Below are 20,383 nucleotides of genomic sequence, written 5' to 3' on the forward strand. Positions count from 1 at the left end.
ACTTTATTTAAGTACCCCTGGATCGGACCCTGCACCTGTACATCATCCCATCTTATCAGATTTCTTTTTACCAAAATTAATTAAATTCCTTACCAAAATAGTACATATATAATATAATATAATATAATTGAATTCATATGCGTTACATCTCTTCCAAGGCAAAAGGAAGTAAAAAAATCAATCACTTTTATTGGTTCATGTTTCGATTTCAATCATTCTCACACTAAAATTGATGAAACTTAAAAAGTGTGAGAGGGAAAAGCATAGTCATGGATTACTCCAAAAGCAGCGTTTCAAAGTTGGCTGTAGTGGTTGTTATGTTCGCCGGAGTTCTATATCTCTGCACCTGGTTTCCTTCTTCCTCCTCCATACTTGTCTCTTCAACTCAGAGCTGCCAATGTCCATCAGCCAAAATGGTAAGCCCCCATATTCTCTCTCAATCTTATTATTTATGGAATTACTGATGTGGGTTGACATAGTTTTTCTGAAATTTCAATATTTCCTTGGTGGGTTCTCATCAGAGTGATAACAAAATCATGACTACAAGACCCAAAGATGAGCTTGAGATGGCATTGGAGAGAGCTTCAATGGTGAACAAGACAGTGATAATTGCTATGGTTAACAAAGCTTATGCTGATGGGGGAAGTCCAGGGAAGACGATGCTTGATCTATTCTTGGAAGGATTCTGGTTGGGTGATGACACACAAGGTTTGGTGGATCATCTACTGCTTGTGGCCATGGATCAAATAGCTTTCGACCGGTGCAAATTTATGAAACTTCATTGCTATAAATTGGAGACAGAAGGTGTGGATGTTGGAGGAGAGAAGTTGTATATGTCTAGGGGATTTATAAAGATGATGTGGAGGAGAACTCTCTTCCTTGGTGATGTTCTCAAGCGTGGATACAGTTTCATCTTCACTGTAAGTTCTAACTTTGGTCTCACATTCTTCACTGATCATTAGTTCACAACAACCCTATAGGGTTGGCTAGGTTTGAGAAGAATGGCTTCCTAATAGCCACTAGGTGACCTGACCCAATAACTTACTTGGGAATTAGAAAGCTAGATTTAGAACCCTCATAGCTTTGGTGTTTTTGGGAGAAATTTTCATTCACCACGTAGTTGAAGGGACACGATCCTTAGATTTCCTTTCACCGTGGCCTTAGGGATATTCGTAAATTCAAGACAACCATTACCCATCAGGCAGGTGTGAGATTTCATTATTAACTACCCATGTCCATATCCATTTTTATTTCCAATATTTCCATTTCCAAAAGGAAGTGGATTAGGAAAGTGTCTTTTTGTGTTCATTATTGAAGCCTGGTTATGATTATTCCGCTTGCACGATCCTTATATTTCCTATCAAAAAAAAAAAAAATTTTGCCTTGTTAGTGAGATGCAAATCCCTCACCCTTTTTCATGGGAAAAAGTTTCCCACCTGCACTATTGCTTTCGCACAGTCGCACATGGTTTTTTTTTTTTGTTTTTTATCTTCTACCTGGACCTCATTGACATTATGTGGATGGTGTCATTTTATTTTTAATACAAAATATTGGTGGAAACCATCACAAATTCTACTTTGTGGTTGATGGAGTTTTGAATTTGGCATCTATGAATCATTAATCAATAACAATAACAACAACAAAGTCTTATCTCAACTAAATAGAATCAGTTAGATCACGATAGACAAGTTTGCAAAATAAAGAGCAAAGGAAAGAAAGGGGAAAAGAAAGGAAAAGAAACAAAGCAACACCTCTTGGACATCCCACTTAAAAGGGATCAGTAACATGGATCTTTGACCTCCAAACAACTTTATTTCATGTCATACTAGAATCTAGACCAAGCTTCTACATGATTTTCTTTATCAACTCTTCAATGGTCATTTTAGGCATGCTCCTAGTTCTTCTAGGTCCATTCATCTGGATCTAGTTACTCCTCCTTATAGGAGAATTCAAAGGTAAACACTAAATATTTCCAAACCACCTTAGGCGACATTCTTTGATCTTTTCCTGAATTGGAGCAGCTCCCAAATCGGCCGTTCATTGCTCACCCTATTCCTCCTAGTTTTGTCACACATTCATTTTAACATTCTTATCTCTGCTACATGCAACTTGTCTGTGTTGCGTTTCTTGATTGCCCAACATTTCACCCCATACATCATAGCTAGTCTTATGACTGCCCTATAGAATTTTCCTTTAAGCTTTAAGGGTATACGTCAATCACATACCACTCCAAAAGCATTTCTCCACTTCGTCCATCTCGCTTTAATTCTGTGAGACATCAGCATCTATCTCATCAACTTTATTTATGATTGACTCCAAATATTTGAAATGATCGCTTTGAGGGATCTCTCTTCAAGTTTCACTACATCGTTATCTGTTCTTGAGTGACTAAAGGTATCGAGAGAAACCATTTCCAATTTTCAAACAACCTACTATTGTTTGAACCCCACCTCAAAAAATTCCTATCAAGTGACCACTCCTTATTATTTCCATTGGTGTGTTGTGGGAGATTCCTTCAACATTAGTACGTAGCGCAAGAAATCCTCCCTTTGGAAATTTTTTTCTCATCAATAGTAAAGAAAACCTACTTAAAAAAAAAAAAAAAAGAGTTTTCCTTCAACTGTGTAGAAAGGAAGAATTTATAGATCAAGATAGCTTTCCTTTAATCGTGTAAAAAATAATTCCTTCAGAAATTCACTTATAAAGGATAATAAAATGAGGATCAAGTTTTCCTTTAACTGTGAAAATATAAGAAGGAAGTTCCTTCTCTTTTGATGATTTGACCCATTATCGGAATCTTATGTCGTAATTACACTCTCACAGTCTCATCTCCTATTTATGATGTCAAAATTATCCCTCCCCAATACAGTCTAATGACACCGACGGCCATAGCATGGATGAATTAAGGGAATATTCTCAATCCTAAATGTAAATAAAAAAGCATTAACCCATTGTTAACCCAATCCAAGTCTTATTTGTCTCTTTTTCACCATGCAATGTCTCTAGGTACACTTTCGAAATGACCCTTCCACTAACATTGAAGAAGGGCCAACCATTTACATATTCTAAATGTGTACTCCACGATATATAATAACTTATTAATCTTTATCTTTAAGCTTGTTTTTCAGTTGCACTTTATAAGATTAAGCTATTATTAGTATTGTTCAGCTCAGTACTCCAACATTTTTGATTTACCCAAATCATATTGGTGATAAACCTGTATCACACTAAGTTGTGATCCACCAGCCCTTTCTTCTACACAAAGATAGATTTTTAGATATATGGTTTTCAATCAATTAATTAATTGCTTTACAACTGGAATTCTAAAAATGGTTTTTGGACCATAGTTTCAAGTACTACTAGAGTTCTTCCCAACCCCCACTTGTGTATTAACTTAAATTTACAGAGGAAAGAGCAATAGGTTTGCTTAAATTGAATCTCTTGCTAGTTGGTGCTAAACATAATTCATAAACCAATCAAATCAAAGATGATTCACATAATGAGTCATATATGTTGGCATTATTTTTCATCCTTCCTATGTCTTGAAACAACACATGGTATTTGCCAACAAAAGAAACAACACATGGTAGACTCATGTGGAAACTATCTTCGTAAAATTTTCCATTTAAAATTTTTTTTTTTAATATAATTTTTACTTTAATAATATTATATATATTTTTTAATTTCATTCATGGAAAGATGGAAACGCTAAGACAAGGGTGTCAAAGTTCAGCTTGGACCAATTGGATCAATCAAAAGGATCTGTTTTGCTTAGAATGAACCAAATCAAACTTATTGGTTTGGTTATGGATTGGAGTTTTCAAAATAGAAACCAAAACTGAACTAGATTGATTGAAACAAATTAAAAGGATCAGACCTGATTAAAAAACCAAGATCGTACCGATAAACCCCTGTCGGCAACTCACTTACCTCCTTCTGCAACCTTGCCCCACTCTTGTTCTTCCTCCCCATCCCACTGCCCCAACCCATGTTTTTAGTTATGGGAAAGAGTTCTCTACCTGGTAGCATGGCCCTTGCATTAGCATGGGGGCCAATCACAGAGTGCACCAGAGCTTCAATAAGGATGGGATTTTTTATATCTATTGAGGTAGGGTGATCATTTCGCCCCCCTTTCTGTCTAGGTGCAGAAAAAGTTCTTTTTCCCTTTTGTTATAGTTAAAACAAAAGAATATTTCATTTAATTATAGTTTTTAATTAGACAATTTTAGATCATCTTACCATGATAAATCTGATGCCGAGAGACAAACAACCACTAGAACAATGGCTTTATGAATCTCTATGTCATGTTTTGCTCATCTCATTTTTATCGTCTATGATCTTTGATATTTCTACCATTATATTTCCAATCACTTAATTACAAATGGTACTGGCCAAAATCAATCATATTGCTCATTATGTATTCTATATTAATTCTTCAAGTATTGATTTGTTAACCTTCTACACTACGTAAGTGAATTCATTTCATCAGCTAAAAACTCTTTATTCCTAATTTATTGTTGCAGGATATGGATGTAATGTGGCTGAGGAACCCATTTTTGAGGTTGATCAACCAAAACCAAACTGGTGATGATGATCTCCAAATTAGTTGTGATGAGTTCAATGGCTATCCAGATTCCAAAGACAACCTCATCAACACAGGCTTCTACTTTGTTAAATCAAACAACAAGACCATTGCTCTATTTGATTCATGGTATGAGATGAAAGACAACTCTACAGGAATGAAAGAGCAAGATGTCCTAATCAAGATGATGCATATGGGCATGTTTGGACAACTAGGGTTGAGAGTGAGGTTCTTGGATACCCTCTATTTTAGTGGATTTTGCAAAGATAGTAGAGATTTTAATGCAGTGACAACAGTCCATGCGAATTGTTGTTGTAGTATGAAAGCTAAGTTGGTTGATCTTATGTCTGTTCTTCGAGATTGGACCAAGTATAAGCAAGACACCAAGAAATATAAGCGCTTAACCAATAACACATCATTCTTTAAATGGTCTCCTCATAGTGCATGTATCAAGTCATGGATAGGGTTCAATATTAGTGCACATGTATCATAAATGATCCTACTTCATGTTCGTAAGCTATTACATTGAGAATATTGAATAATATAGAAGAAAATAAAAAAATTTATAGGACATTCATACGATTAGCTTTCATGCATGGTGTATAATCTTATGCAGGTAAATAGCATTATGTAGATTAACTTACTATAACGGAGATGAGGATAATTATGTTAGAGTCAATTTGGGAGTAACTTCGATATATGAAAGCTATGAGAAAACCATTTGAGATTGCATGTTCATGTTCCATAGAAGCCTTTGAATGCTCCAATACGTAGGAATTATTTGATTCAAAATGAAGTAACTCAAAAACCCAAGGGCAATCCTTAAATGACCCTAGAGAGAATTGGTGAGGAAAGATATGGCATGGCACAAGTCTTGTATCAAGTATGACTTCGAATAAAAATAATTGGAGAGCAAGGATCTGTGCAGCCGACCTATTTTAGTTGAAATAGACTGAATTATTGCTGTTGCAGTATAGAAGAATATAGAAACATAATAAGTCTTTACTTTCTTTAACAATGAAGGTATAAAATTGTTTAATTTAAGTTCTATAACGTGTCAACTTTCTACTACTATTAGGAAATTTTCTCATATGTTGCACAGTGGGGTCAAAAACCTATATCCTGGTTCAGTACCACTACCATGTGGATCTGCAAGAGACAGGGGTTAGGTAATGCGATTATTGATTGGGCTAAGCCCATGGCCCGGCATTATTTTGTTCAATTTAAGCCTAATGGCCCAGCTCGCATTGCACATTTTTTTTTTTTTGGGTGGGGTGGGGGGTGGGGTTGTGCAAATGTTGCACCCTAGATTCAAATGGCCTCTTGTCTATGCTAAGTTGTGCTCAAAACAGAAAACCAATACACCATTTGCTAATATAGATATGATGCAGCTAGCTAGACAGCACATACTAAAAGGTTTATTAAGTCTTAATATTCCTCTTTCTTTTCTTTTGGGAATAGCTTAACAAAGCAATCTATCTGAAAAAGTATCTCTTAGGCTCTGTTTGGTTACAATGAAAATTTAAAGGGAAGGGAAGTGAAATTTTCATACTTTAAAAAGAATTGTTTATAATCATTATCCCTATAATTGTATAAAATATTTAATTTTTTTAACCATATTTAGTAATGATATATTTTACATGTAAGTTTTATTTTACATATTATAACAAAGGATTTTGGATGCAAAGTGAAGTGAAATTTTATGACCAAATATGGAATGATTTAAAATTAATGTTAAAGTCACATGGCTAATGATTACATATATTTCTTTTTAAAATATGAAAATTTTACTTCCCTTCCCTTTAATTCCCCTTACAACCAAACATAGCCTTAATGAATGCTTTATTTTTATAACGTGAAAGAATGATATGAAAATTCTAAGTTTTATGTTAGATATTTAGGGGAATGATGTGAATTAGTCATGTGTTAAATTTGAGAACTTAATTTGACCAACTATCCTCCCATAGTCCCGTTTATTGGGAAGCATCTTTAAGTAATTTCATGCACTCCTACAGTTCTTGTGGTCAATATTGTGCACTCTTTTGTAGTCTTGGGTTTTAAACTTCTACTTGGCAAATCTAAATGAAGTGAAATATTAAATGTACACAAGGTGCCTTGGGTTTACCTATCTAAAAAATTTAAGCCTCACATCAACTGCGCATGACAAATATTTAAGAGTTGCTAAGAAATTCATGTCCAGATGGGCAGCTAGAAAAATCTCTTAAATTTTTTTAGACTTGATTTTATTTTTATTTTTGGGTAAAATAGCTGCACGTTGACACTATGGGGATTCTTTCCATGCTATCTCACAAAAAGTGGGTGTCCCACAAAATTTTTTTTTTTTTTTTTGAAGTGGGGTCCACATGAATTGATAATTAAAAAGGCAACTAATTGGTGTTAGTGTATAGATTCTTTTCCACATTGGTAGTGTGTGAACCCCTCTCCTTTTTCTTTTTCTTTTTTTAATACTAAACAAAAATAACATATTGGGATAAAGTTTTCTATCCATGAGAGGCCCTTGCACCACAAACACAGGGGTGTGCAATGACTACCATGCCTCAGCCTAGGTTGCGCACTTCTGTCTATGGGTAAAAGGGCCTCTCACAAACAGAAAATACTTGCCCTAATATATTAGTTACCTACCAAATGTGGATTAATTGAACCACAACGATGTAGATATAAGATATCAACGACAAATTTTTTTTTTTTTGGGGGGGGGTGTGGGGAGGGTACTTCCAAATTACAAAATTGGATATGTACAGTTGAATATCAACAAAATTTGAAGAAAGAATCCAGCAACCCGAAATCATGGCAGCTATCCTCCATAAGGGATCCAAATACCTTTTTCCAAAGCAACAACCAAAAGAGAATCGCTTTCTAAGATTACAAACTGATATTACCTCTAAATACATATCCGGAGAGCTTAGTGGACTGACAAAGCTTCAACAACACTTGTAAATGTGTGCCTCACATACTCTGAGAAGTTGAAATGAAGCCACCCAAAGAAATTCAAAGAACACCTTTCTCCTGTGTGACCTAGTGCACCCAAGCAAGAGCTGTCCAATGTTGGTCTTAATAAACCTGAAGGAGGAGGTAGCCAAGTAATGTAGAGGAACCCAAGTAATCATTTACCTGAGAATCGGAACAGTTTACTTTTGACTGAGCTGATTCTGGTTCCTAATTGGTTCAATGCATTATATAGTGTTTACAAAAAAAAATCTTATTTAAGTATACAAATAAAAAATATATTTTCCTTACGTATTCAAATAATTAAATATCATTTATAAGCATAAAGATAACAAAATATCTCTGATATATCAAATGTAATTGGCCAACAAGAGACAGAAGCGCGTCATGGGAGGACCAAACAACGAGAGAGCCATTGATCACTCCTGGTCATCACCAATGCGTCCCCAACCACATTGGACTAGCTCCATGTGATTGGAATTGGTTGACCCCACATATCACATCTAAAGCGACCTCTGACAGAACCTTGTGTTCTTCATCCATCCAGGTCTGGTCTTCTTTATTTATACTGACCAGGGGCTAGTCGCCTTCATCAAATGGAAGTTGGTTGGCTTCGCTTACCCATCTAAAGGATGCCCATCTATATCGATCACATGTCCCACCATAGGGTTTCTTCCCCACCATCCACGTACTACCTAGATTCCATATCTAACTATAGGTTAATGACATCCATATATAACCAGTTGTAAACTTGATCATTGTCAACAAGCTCCACCATGGTTGAGTTGACAGTTATCAGATCTGAAAGTGACTGTGATTAAGTTAACCGTTATGAGATCTGCCACCTCAGCTAGGATAAGGACTCATCCACTAATAACTCCTAGGTCCACATTAACAAGGAAAGCAACCTGCCATCGAATAAACAGTATCATCGATCACCATATAAGGAAGAGTTAGTGAAATTAAGGGTAAGACACTCATAACACTCTAAGCTATGCTTCTCCATCCTCCTTTCCTAACACTCTTTTACTGATTGAGGCATAGGAGCCTCCTTCCCAGTGCACCCCTCCGGACAAGTTTCTCATCTTTTGATTGCAGGTTTTTAGTGAGCGAGAATCAGCTGCTACAACAATCCCAAATGAATATAAGAAGAAATGAGTGTTTTGGATATATTGTAAGATAAATGCATATGTGGGTGTAGAGAATATATAAAGAAGATGGATCAAAAGGATTGGTGACAGGTAAGTCATGGTCTCAGTTAATTGAAATGTGTCTCGATCCGATTTGTTCATGGGTTGCCCATGTGGGTTAATAACATAGTTCATTCAAAGAACTTTTTATTTTTCTATTAATTTTTTAAATAGAGGGAAATTAAAAAAATCTCTGTGAGAGCCTTAAATTACACCACTTGCTGAGAGATGCCATCATTTTGGCAAATGCAGGGTTGAGATGCCATCTATGATAGTTTGTGGACACACTCGCTGCATCTCCAAGGATAACCACTCGAGATCCTTTCTATGAAGAAGCATCCCAAGTTTAGGAAATGATCTCTTTTGAAGCTGTATATAATAGCAAGGTTTAGGAAATCAGATGACTGGTTTACTTATTTCAGAAAAGGAATCTTGCTTTTCTCAAAGCTCAACAACAAATGAAGCAGCTAGTGGTGTAAGGTTACTCAAACCAATTTGCAGATTACCTGCACCATGGGTACGTGACTATTAAGGTCACTCAAACCAGGTGGCTTTGAGGTAGCTTTCTGGTGGGGACTGAGTGGATGGGTTGTGAAGCTTTATATAGATGCCATCGTACCGAGTAAATTTTTTTTCCATTCTTTATCTTGGGTATCCATCCTCGACTGATATGTTTCTTTTGACTTGTGTTGGTTGTATTTTATGTGTAGGTTACCTGGCTGAAAGTTCAATGGATCAGAGTTCAATAGCCCCTGAAGGGTCTCTGTCGCAGAACTTGGCTGTTTCTGAATCCCCAAGTGGTTGGAACAATGATGTATTTGTTTGGCCTTGGACTGGTATTGTTGTTAACCTTCCAACTGATTGCAAGGATGGAATATATGTGGGGGAAAGTAGTTCCAAGCTGAGTGAGCAATTCATACAGAAAGGATTTAAACCTCTGAGGGTGTGTCCTTTGTGGAATTATCAGGGTCATTCAGGGACTGCCATTGTAGAGTTCAACAAAGATTGGTCGGGATTTAACAATGCAATGACATTTGAGAGGGCATATGAAGTAGATCATCATGGAAAAATAGATTGGCATGGAAGGAAACACAAAGGGTCCAGTATATATGCTTGGGTTGCCTGTGAAGATGACTACAAATCTGGGGGGATTATAGGGGAGTGAGCAGTTCATACAGAAAGGATTTAAACCTCTGAGGGTGTGTCCTTTGTGGAAGATGAACGGAAGAAGAAACTTGTTTCAAGTCTTACTAATGTGATTGAAATCAAGGATAAGCACTTGAATGAAATGGAGTGCAAATTCACTGAGAGTACTCTGTCTCTTAGCCGTTTGATGGATCAGAAAGATGAGCTACAACAACTATATAATGAAAGTAGGTATCTCCATGAGGCTGAGGAAATATAGCATACCTGTTGTGTATATATATATATATATATATATTGAATCAAGCCCTTCATTACATTCATTTTCTCGTCTTTTTGATATCATGTGAGCTTTTTAGCTACAGAATCTTACTTTATTCTTATTTTATGTTTAATAGAGAAACAAAAAAAATGCACCAGGAAGCTCAGAACCATGTCTAGAAAATTTTTCTGGAACATCAAAAACTTAAGGGAAATTTGGAATCTCAGAAGAAAGAGCTTGAGCAGCGTGGCAAGGAGTTGGAGAAGCGGGAGGCACAAAATGAAACTGAAAGAAGAAAACTACAGGAAAATAAGGAAAAGGTAACATGTGTCTTTAAAATTTTCCCTGTTCTTTTAATATTTAGGGCAAGGGATCTACGCGGTGCCGGCTTATATTGGCATCTTACATGCCAAGCCAATAGCTAGCAGCGAAAGAGTGCATTCAGTGGACTAGGATGTCTAGTGCATTTGATGGACCTAGATGCATCATATAGGGGGCCCACATTTAATGAAGAGAGATGAGAGAGACTATGAGAGGAAAGTAGAACCTGAAGGCAATTAATAAGTTCATTTGCACTAATTTTTATTACATTTTTATTAGCAGCTACAAAAAATAGATGGATCTCACATTTTTGTGCATGGGTCTGGTAAATTTTGCCCTGAACAATCACTGTTTCCCTTTTCTGATAATATTACATGTTGAAATTTGCATGGCTACTATATTAGTAGTTGTAGCAGCTTTTGATGATGATCTACTGAAGTGTTTAACATTCTTATTGGTAGTTATTAATACTATTTATGGGTTTCCTTCAGACTGCAATGATAAACAGATCTCTTCGAAATGAAACACTCAAGCAGAAGCCTGATGAAAACATGATGAAACTGGCAAATGATCATCAGGTGTGCTTGGTATTAGTAGGCCTTGAATTTTCTTATCAAGATTACAACAAGCATATAATTTTGTGTAACTTAGAGAAATCAAATCTCATTATTTGGCTTTGACATTTGATATCAGAAGCAAAATGAAGAAATCCACGAGAGAATACTTCAATTAGAAAAGCAACTGGATGTTGAACAAGCACTAGAGTTGGAAATATAGCTGTTAAAGGAGACGTTGGAAGTGATGAAACACATGGGGGTGATGTTGACGCAGAAGTCCTGAAAAAGATGGAGTCAATGAAGCAAGAGCTAGATGATAAGAAAGGAGAGTTGGAAAATGCTGAATCACTCAGCCAAATTCTTTTTATGAAGGAACGCATGAGCAATGATGAGCTGCATGATGCTCGCAAGGAATCAATTAATGTAAGTCTTTCTTTCTAAGTTTAATGCTTCTAATTTTTATTTTAATTTTTAACTGATGCAACCTCGTTGATCTTAACATTTTTATGTCCTTTAACGGTATAATAAGATAGTTCATAAGCCTTCATTTTATGTCCTTATCAGTGCTTCTGCCAGTGGAGTCACAGTACTTGTGGTAGGGTACATGTTATTGGAACTTAATCGTGTTTCTATGAAGTATCTCAAATTTTGATATTTCAGCATTTCTTTCTCAAACTGTACCTGATTTTACATGATCTTCCTCCATTTTTTTCGTGATGAGACTAACTTCCTGTGCTTTATAGGGGTTGAAAGAATTGTGAGGTTGTTCTCAAATTGGAGTAAACTATTTTAACATTCAACCCAAAAAAAAGGCCATTTCATCTTTTTCATGCATCACTAACAAAAAGAATCATACATTTTCCAAAGAGTAGAACCAGCTCAAGACGAATAAGCATTGTACGTCATTTAAGATCATAAGTTCCACTAAATCACCCAAACTCAAAGCCATAACCACCTTACTCCCTCTATGTAGAGAAATTAGAAGATTCATGGGATAACTCAAGTTCTGCATAATGTAATAGTCATAGTTGTCATGGCGATACCTTGGCAGCGTTTTGGCATCCCGGTGGTAAAACCAGCATAGGGTGATGGTAAAATTTGTATGAGTCTCGAATGGTGGTTGCCAAAGTTGGATAGGCATCGGCATCGCGGCGCTGTTGGCGCCATTTCACGCTGGAAACACTAGGCAATCGATTTTTTGTACTTTTTTTTTTTAATTTATTAACAATATTCTATTTCTTATAATTTTATAGGCAGGTGAAAAATAAAAACAAAACAAAACCCTCAGGCCTCGACCAAGTCAATCTCTATTGTCTCACTCAAGTCTTGATTTTTCTACTGAAAATCCACAAGAGAGGAAAAACCCTCGACTGAACCCTCGACCTCGACGGCTCGATTCTTCTCCAGCAGCAAGAGAAGAAACTTTCTCATCTGCTACTACTTCGATCCTTCTCCAACACAAGTTAAGTTCTTCGTCGTCGTCTTCTTCTCTGCTTCTCTTTCTCCTTCTTCTTCGTCTTCTTCGTCTTCTTCTCTGCTTCTCTTTCTCCTTCTTCTTCTTCAGTTCGTCGTCTTCTTCTTCTCTGCGACATGACTGATCACTGACGAAAACAACTCCTTCTCGGCTTCTCCTTCTTCTCTTCTTCTTCTTCTTCTGTTTCTGCTGCTCTTTCTTCTTCTCTTTCTTCTCTGTTTCAGCGGGGCAGTAGTTGTAATAATTCTATTTTTTAGTTGCAGTACCTAGTTGGATGATATGCGATTCTGTGTTCGGTTTCACAGGTTGAAAATTTTCCAGTGGTGTAAGGCATTGTTACTTTTTGGTCAATTGTCATCACTCTGTTGTGAGTTATCATACACTGCTATTTATCTATGTTTATTGGCTCTATTTTGTAAAGGAATTTATAGGAACTCTTGTGCATAAAAAGCTTTCTTCCATTACTTTTTGAGAAAGTGAGCTATGTTGATTTTTTATGACTTGAATACTTGATGACTTGATGTGTAACTGTATAAGTCAATAATTCATGTTGATTTTTGATGATTTGATGTCGTTTAATATTGGTTTTATATGTTATAGGGTATATATTGTAGGCTTGTAGCATGCTAAATAACTTTATAAAATAGGGGAAATAAAAAAATAGCATACTAAACAACTTTAGAAAATAGGGGAAATAAAAAATGACAAATGGGCGATTTGACCACCATGGCAACGCCATAACGGGTGATTCATCGGCTAATCGATTAGCCACCCCTCCACCACCTTGGATCGATTTGACACCGTGACAACTATGGTAATGGTTCATAAAAGATGGAGACTCAAGAAGGAGAAAGAAGAACAAGTAGAGATATGCATATCAGTTTCAACAGTTCCAAACTCAAAAACAGAGTAACTATTCTAGGTGAGAGGCAATGAGAATGCAGCCTCGTGGGGTCAAGCCATTCTCCAAAGTAACATGTAAAATTAGAATTTTGGATAAATAAGAGTATGAGTTCCATTGAAACCCATCAATTCAATTTCAATACCATTTCCAGATTTTATTTGCAAAGCTGATAGATGCATAAAATATGGTAAAAGTAACAACAGAAAGAAGAAAAAAAAATGATAAAAAAAAAAAAAAAAAAAAAAAAAAAAAAAAAAAAAAAAAAAAAAAAAAAAAAAAAAAAAAAAAAAAAAAAAAAAAAAAAAAAAAAAAAAAAAAAACGTATTTGATCAAAATAAGGAATCAAAGATACCCATGAAGCTAAAGTTTCTTTAATTCAGAAGAAAATCCAGCACACAATATACTAAATGATTGAAACAAGAATGTTAGATCTTGAAATGAAAAGTTAGAAGCCCACCACTTGGTAACTCCAAACTGAAGCAATCCTTTCCATCTCTCTGACTCTCTTTAGAGAAGAAGAAGTCCCACCGCTAGAGTTCAAATTCAATTAGAGGACATTGTTAGGTAATTGTATTACAATTTCTTACAAAAATAAAAAAAAATTGCAATACAAAGCTTTTGCAATAGAAACTACTATGATGTTGTAGTATTGATCCTTGCCTGAAATGAAACGGGGATAGACTTCAAATAGATGTTGAATCTCCACCATAGCAACTGAAGAAGCTTCGATTAGAATTGAGGTTGAGTCACACTTGTAGTGTTGCCTTTAAGGTAATTAATGCCCTCCATTGCCAAGGGTTGTTCTGCATCTCTACCTCCAAGATAAAACAACCTTCCACTAGAAGATGAGACAATTCTTCTAGTCCATTCTATGAGCAAAAAGCTACAGCACACCAGCCCCCTCTAACCTTACACAAGACTTAAAGAAAGTAGAAGAAAGAGAAAGACTTGTATGGTTGCAAATAGTAGAAATAGATGGAGTGTCAATGTGTGAATGTGTGTCTCTGCAAGGTATTTGGTTGGGTTTATATAGACCCAAAACCAACCCTTGCACCCTCTTGGATTCCCCAAGAGTAACATCCAATTAATGGCAAGTTAATTAGAGAATAATGTCATATGGACATGAATTGGGAATTAATTCAATAAATTGAATTAATCCAATCAATTCCTTAGCCCACCTCCCCACTCATGGTAATGGTCATGAATGAAATTTAGAGCTCTCATAGGGTGTTATTGACAATTTTCTAGCCCACCTCCCCACTCATGGTAGTGACCATGAATGGACTTTAGGGCACCCACATATTGATATTGACCATTTACCTCCATTTGGCAATAACCTATGGCATGAATTAAGAATTAATTTCATAAATGAAATTAATCCCAATCAATTCTCTTTGCCCACCTCTCCACTCATGGTGATGGCCATAAATGGAATTTAGGACACCCATAGGGTGTTATGACCCTTTTCCACTACCTTGACCCTAAGGGTCCCACACCATTACAAGTCACAAAACACATAAAAGAAAAATCGCATTTTGAAATTTAATTATAATAAAATAAATATAAATTCTAACAGACATGGATTATATAATACAACTTGAAATCTTAATTAAAATACAAAACTTAATGCACTGTCAGATCTAGGACAACTTCCAATATGTTGATTTTTTACAAGTACTGTTTATGTATTTAAATGAATGATGAATGATGAATGATGAATGATGATTTCTTCTCACAACTTGAAATCTTAAAAACACAACACTTAATGCAGTGGCCATATCTAAGAGAACTTCTAATATGTATTATTAGATGATATTTATACACATGATGGGCAGCTACCTTTCCCATGTACTGTCCATGAAGGCCATTAATAAGTAAAGAATAGTAATGGGAGGATAACCATATGATTTGTATCCCTTTTCTCATACATTATTCTTCAAATGAGTGTTGGGTATTGACCATAAAACATGGGTTGGAACTTGGAAGCCGGCATTGCTTTATAAAAACCTGAAATTAGAAGACCCATAGTAGGGTGTCAGAAGCAAGAGAAGGACTAGAATTGCAATCTAAAATAAGTTTTGCACTCATGTTTATTTTTGTTTCTTACTATCCTTTTTTTTTCTGTGAGAAACATTGTTTACAGTACCTTGTTTTATAATATTTGTTAGTTAATAAACTATAAGAAAATAAATTTATAACGGTATAATGAGAATTCAACCCACACATCTTTTACAGCATTGGTGAAATAAACCTCTAGTAAGAGTTAAGTTAAAATCATATCACCCATCTGATCCGATCTCGAGTTAAGGCTGAATTAAATGAGTGATTATTATTTAATAAGGAATGTATGGAATGGTCGTTACACCTATTCCTTTTGAATGGTTCCTCATTGGATAATCAAGCTTTATTTACTTCTATATGTTGGGTAATTTGGGGAGGCACAAAATAGATTGATCTTAATTGTTTTCTGATCAGATCTAAGTTGTATTGCAAGGAGGACTTTGGATATGACCCTCTTGGGGCTTAAGAATGAATTGTTTCATTTGGAATTTCTTCTTGTCTATGACTTCTTGTGGGAGCCATTGGGATGTTAATTGTTTTTGTATTATTGTTGATGTTAACTTTAGAAGAACAAAGGGGGAGATTTCAGGTCTTCAATTTTTATCCTAATAAGTTTCTTCTTCGTGTAAGTGAGAGGAAAGATATGCTAGTGACTTAAGCACTTCAAGGCTTATTCTATATTTGGTATTTGGATGCTGAAGGAGTTGTGGATCCATTTTTCTTCTAGATGTACTTATTATATGGCCTTGAAGTTTAGAAATGTTTGCTTAGATTTTCTGCACTTGTTGGTTTCTTTTGAATCTATCTTTATTTTATGGTGTGATAGTCAACAGGTGTGAATTAATCATAGTCTGGAAGCTTTGCTTTAGTGTTTTTTTTTTTTTTTTTTTTTTTTTTCTGAGGGGTTGGGGTGGTTGGGGGGAAGGAGGCCTTCATTAATCTGGTTTTTTCCTTCTTGGTTATTCGACTTATGCGACCAATTGATCAAGGCCATTGATGCAGTAAGATAAATACAATCTAATCTGTATTCTGCTCATTGGACCATTTTTTTTTTTTTTTAATTCTTTATATTACTTGTGGTGTTTTGTGGGCCATTGAATGCATTGATCAAATGGCTATTGAATGTCATTATTTCTGATTTTTTTTTTAACAGATTTTGTTTGTTTAATGTGCAAGAAATGATCACAGATTATGTGCTACTGGAAGTATTCCCAACCAAAGAAAATGAAAGGATTGTAGTTAAAAACACATCTCTTGGTCCTCAGGACATTTGTGTGTGCATGTAGGAATTCCCTGAAAGATATCAATTTGCTAGTAGCATTCAACAAAGGCATAGACAGATCGAGAAAGCGGTTCCACTTTTGCATTTGCACTTGGGAGGAAACTCAAGGAAGTTCTGAAGCAAAAGAAATCATAGCGAGTATTTTCATTAAACCTGCTTATTTTAGTTGCAGCTTGGCACTGGGCAAATTATCTTGCTGGCTTTTGTAGATCTTATGTATCTGTAAATTAATATGATTTGTGTAGTTGATGTGATTCTATTCAGCCTTTTGTGTCATAATTGAATGTTTACTATCCATTTTTTTTTTTTTTCTGTAGATTTTGATGAGGTAGTTATTGGGCCTAATTGGTCGATCGATATTCAGACCAGACTGACCCTAACATGTATGGTATGGGGTTGGGTTTTGTGACACTGGTAGAAACCGAAACCAAACCATCGATAAAAATTGAAAATAGAATAAACCCAATAAAAAAAATCAAGCCTTCGATAGTAATCTGACAAAAAATTGAAAACCTACAAGAATAAGAATTTTCCCATTGATTTCTTTAAACTCGATTGTAGTTGATTACAAACCAATAACAAACAATAATAGAAATCATACCATCATGAACTGAAACTTCTTTAATGGTTTGATTTTGGGTTGACTTGGTAACATAATGTAACTTGAGTCAAATTTAGACAAAAAATCGAACTGACCAATTGAGAACCTAAACCATGAGGATCATCATCAAGATGAGGATATTTTTGAACTTTCACGTCATCATAGGGTATTAATTACCTGCAAAGCGGGTTGGATTATAAGTTTTATAAAATTTTACAAAAATTTTACATCTAATCAAATAACTTTAGGTAAATTAATTTCACTTCACTTCCGTTTGTTGTAACGATTTAAAACAGAAAAAAAAAAAAAAATTTCCCTTCCCTTCACTTTCCTTTTCATTTATCTGTCAACCAAACATAGCCTCAGGGGTTCTTTTGTAGTTTTGGGTTTACAGCCCAGGCTCTGTTAACCCAGACTCCAAAAGATCATCTCAATTAATTGGATGCCCAATTAGTGATTTAAGGGTTAGGAGGACTTAGGAAGACGTGCCATGTATTGTGGATACCATAAGATACAAATTTCCATCCATACTTAATAGGTGGATGGATACTCAAAAAACAGATGATCTCTACTCTTCAATCCTTGACCAATAGAAGCAACAGATTTTTACATAGTAGCATATCTATCTAACAAATCATATGTAGGAACCTAGATTTCCATCCCTCCCATCTTTTCTTAACCAATAATCAAATAGAGGAGCACAATCTGCTATCTTGAGCTTCCTATAGAATCTTGTGGGAAGAACATTAGTGAATCCTATCAGGGATAGAAACTAAACACAAGATTGATGCTTCACCCCACCACTAATGATGTACTTTGACCTATTCATATGAAAGGCCAGAATGCATAGCAAAAGTGTCAAAGGTATCCATAACTGCTGAGACGGATACAGGATCTACCTTGACAAATATCAAGTCATCAACAAAGATTAAGGGAGAAAATAAAAGGGGCATGCATCGAGGCAACAACTGTATCAGTTGCCCGTCCACAAGGTTCTTAAAGAGTATAGAGAGGCCTTCTATAGTGGGATAGTGATTTGTAATTGAGAGAATACTTTTGTGTGTGTGTGTCTGTGAGAGAGAGAAGAGAGATGCTATGGAGGATGGACTAAAGTGATGTAAGGAGACTAGCTAGGAGAGTTAAACTGATAGGGTCTCAACTCCGAGTCCATATAATAGTTAGTTAAAACACGTTTAAAATATCATCTTTTTTTACCGATAACGCGAGCCTCCTTTCAAATTGTGCCTCAAAATCTTGAGAGCATTCCTAGTAGGGAGAAGTTTTCTTTCATTGTGTGGTGAGGTTCACTACTCCATCACAAACCCCTATAGAGTTTTAAAACCTTCCCAACATACCCCTCCGTAAGCATCTAAGGCCCACTCAGTGACCTTAGAGAAACTCAGTCCATACAAGTATATACTGCAAACTTATGTTGGTGCCATTAAGTTTTCAGAGCTTATGGCATCCATCTATGATAAAGCTAAATTGTGATGCATCCCTGGTATCTGGAAGCACAAGAGGACTTGGGTTCATTTTCCGCAATTCTAAGGGCAGTTACTACATGCAGCCTCTGAAACATCAATGTTTCCAACCATTCTAATGGACAAAGCAGTGACGATTTAGTCAGGCATCCTTTGAGCTAAAGCATAGTTGGGACCGTTTGATCATTGAATATGACAACAGCCTCATGCTCCAATCCATCAATTATAGTGATTCTTATTATCTAATATATTACACAATTTTTTTGGTAAGAAGACAGTATAGAATTGGCATCCTCTTTAGAATTATGTTTCTGTGCTTTTATTCCAATGAAGGAAAATAGTTTGGCTAACTTTTTTGTCAAGAGGGTTTGGTCCTCGACGTGTAGGACTATTTAGCCCAATTCCACTTTATGGCTTCTTAAATCGTGTAATTCAGAATCCATGATTACTACAAGTTCTCTATAATAAAGCTTTGTTTATCTTTATTAAGATTTTTTTTTTTTAGACTCAATTTTCGTGTGCAATTTGAGGGCCAAATGGATTGTACATGTAGTCAAAATTGGCAACAAATTGGTTCTGCTAACAGCTATCTTTTAATTCATTTAGAGGAAAGGTGTTTACTGGGTAGGCAAGAACCAATGTGTGCCCCTAATAGATCAATCACTAAGGGGTAGAGACATCATTTCTTGAAGAGAGAAGAGAGAAATGATACAACCCAGGTGTAGCTCAGTTGGTTCAAAAGTGTCGTGTGTTAACAAACGTATTCAGTTCAAGTTTTCCCGCGACTGGTCTGTTACACGAGTTAGACATTCTCCCTTAGTTAAAATAGGGTAAAAGAACACTATATATCATGCTACATAGCATACGCGAGTACCTCCTTGTGTGCATCTTTCTCCCCCATGATAAGGGTTAGTTATGGCATTTCATAGGAGAGGGGGGAGGGGGGGAAGAGAGATACACGCGGAGGCACTAGTGTAAGCTATGTAGTTAGACAGGGAACTCAATCCCTTAAAAATAATGGGAAAAAAAAAAAAAAAAAATGAGACACGTCTATAAGAGTTACTCTCTCTCTCTCTCTCTCTCTCTCTCGAGTCATCTGGTTTTGAAGAAAGTGACTAGATTGAGAATACCTGGCTTCCATGGAATCTAGATGTTTATAATTTTCAACATTTTGAAGGGGAAAAACAGTCTTCAAAGTTTTGGAGGGGTAAAAAAAATAAAAGACGGGAATGAATAACTTGACACTAGTGGTGCAAATTTGGCCTAATGAGCTTGACCCCGTCTAGAGCCGACAGGGCTTGGGCTAAAGCTTTGGGCTGAGCCCAACTCAGCTTGGCCCTTTATATATAAATTGTATGCATAGTAATATCATACATAGAGTTGAGAAACACAAGGCTAGTCTGATCTTGCATTGCCTTGAAATGACAAAAATAGGGGTTACCAAGGTTAAGGCCAACCTCCCCTAGCCTCGCAATCTGGGCCAATCAGGGTCAATTAGTGTCATGTTTGATTGGGTTGAGCCCAATATGAATAGGCTTGGGCTATGATATCCTAACCC

General features: G+C 35.9%; 1 protein-coding gene, 1 long non-coding RNA gene and 1 pseudogene across 3 annotated transcripts; all 3 read left to right on the forward strand.

Moving 5' to 3' along the window:
• The first annotated feature begins 207 nt into the window (after nucleotides 1-207).
• Nucleotides 208-5,162, forward strand: LOC122078151 (uncharacterized protein At1g28695-like). Its single transcript, XM_042644011.1, has 3 exons — nucleotides 208-416; nucleotides 522-920; nucleotides 4,524-5,162. The coding sequence occupies exons 1-3, from the start codon at nucleotides 270-272 to the stop codon at nucleotides 5,073-5,075; spliced, it is 1,098 nt and encodes a 365-aa protein (XP_042499945.1). The 5' UTR covers nucleotides 208-269; the 3' UTR covers nucleotides 5,076-5,162.
• Nucleotides 5,163-9,252: 4,090 nt separating this feature from the next.
• LOC122077911 lies at nucleotides 9,253-11,674 on the forward strand (annotated as a pseudogene).
• Nucleotides 11,675-12,325: 651 nt separating this feature from the next.
• Nucleotides 12,326-17,040, forward strand: LOC122078959. 2 transcript variants are annotated; one of them, XR_006140239.1, is made up of 2 exons: nucleotides 12,326-12,863; nucleotides 16,638-17,040. It is a non-coding gene; the product is annotated as an uncharacterized LOC122078959 (long non-coding RNA). The 2 variants fall into 2 exon arrangements; XR_006140238.1 differs by having other exon boundaries at nucleotides 16,650-17,040.
• Nucleotides 17,041-20,383: the final 3,343 nt, after the last annotated feature.

Source organism: Macadamia integrifolia, chromosome 5 (genome assembly GCF_013358625.1).
Source record: "Macadamia integrifolia cultivar HAES 741 chromosome 5, SCU_Mint_v3, whole genome shotgun sequence".
Classification (NCBI taxonomy): Eukaryota; Viridiplantae; Streptophyta; class Magnoliopsida; order Proteales; family Proteaceae; genus Macadamia; species Macadamia integrifolia.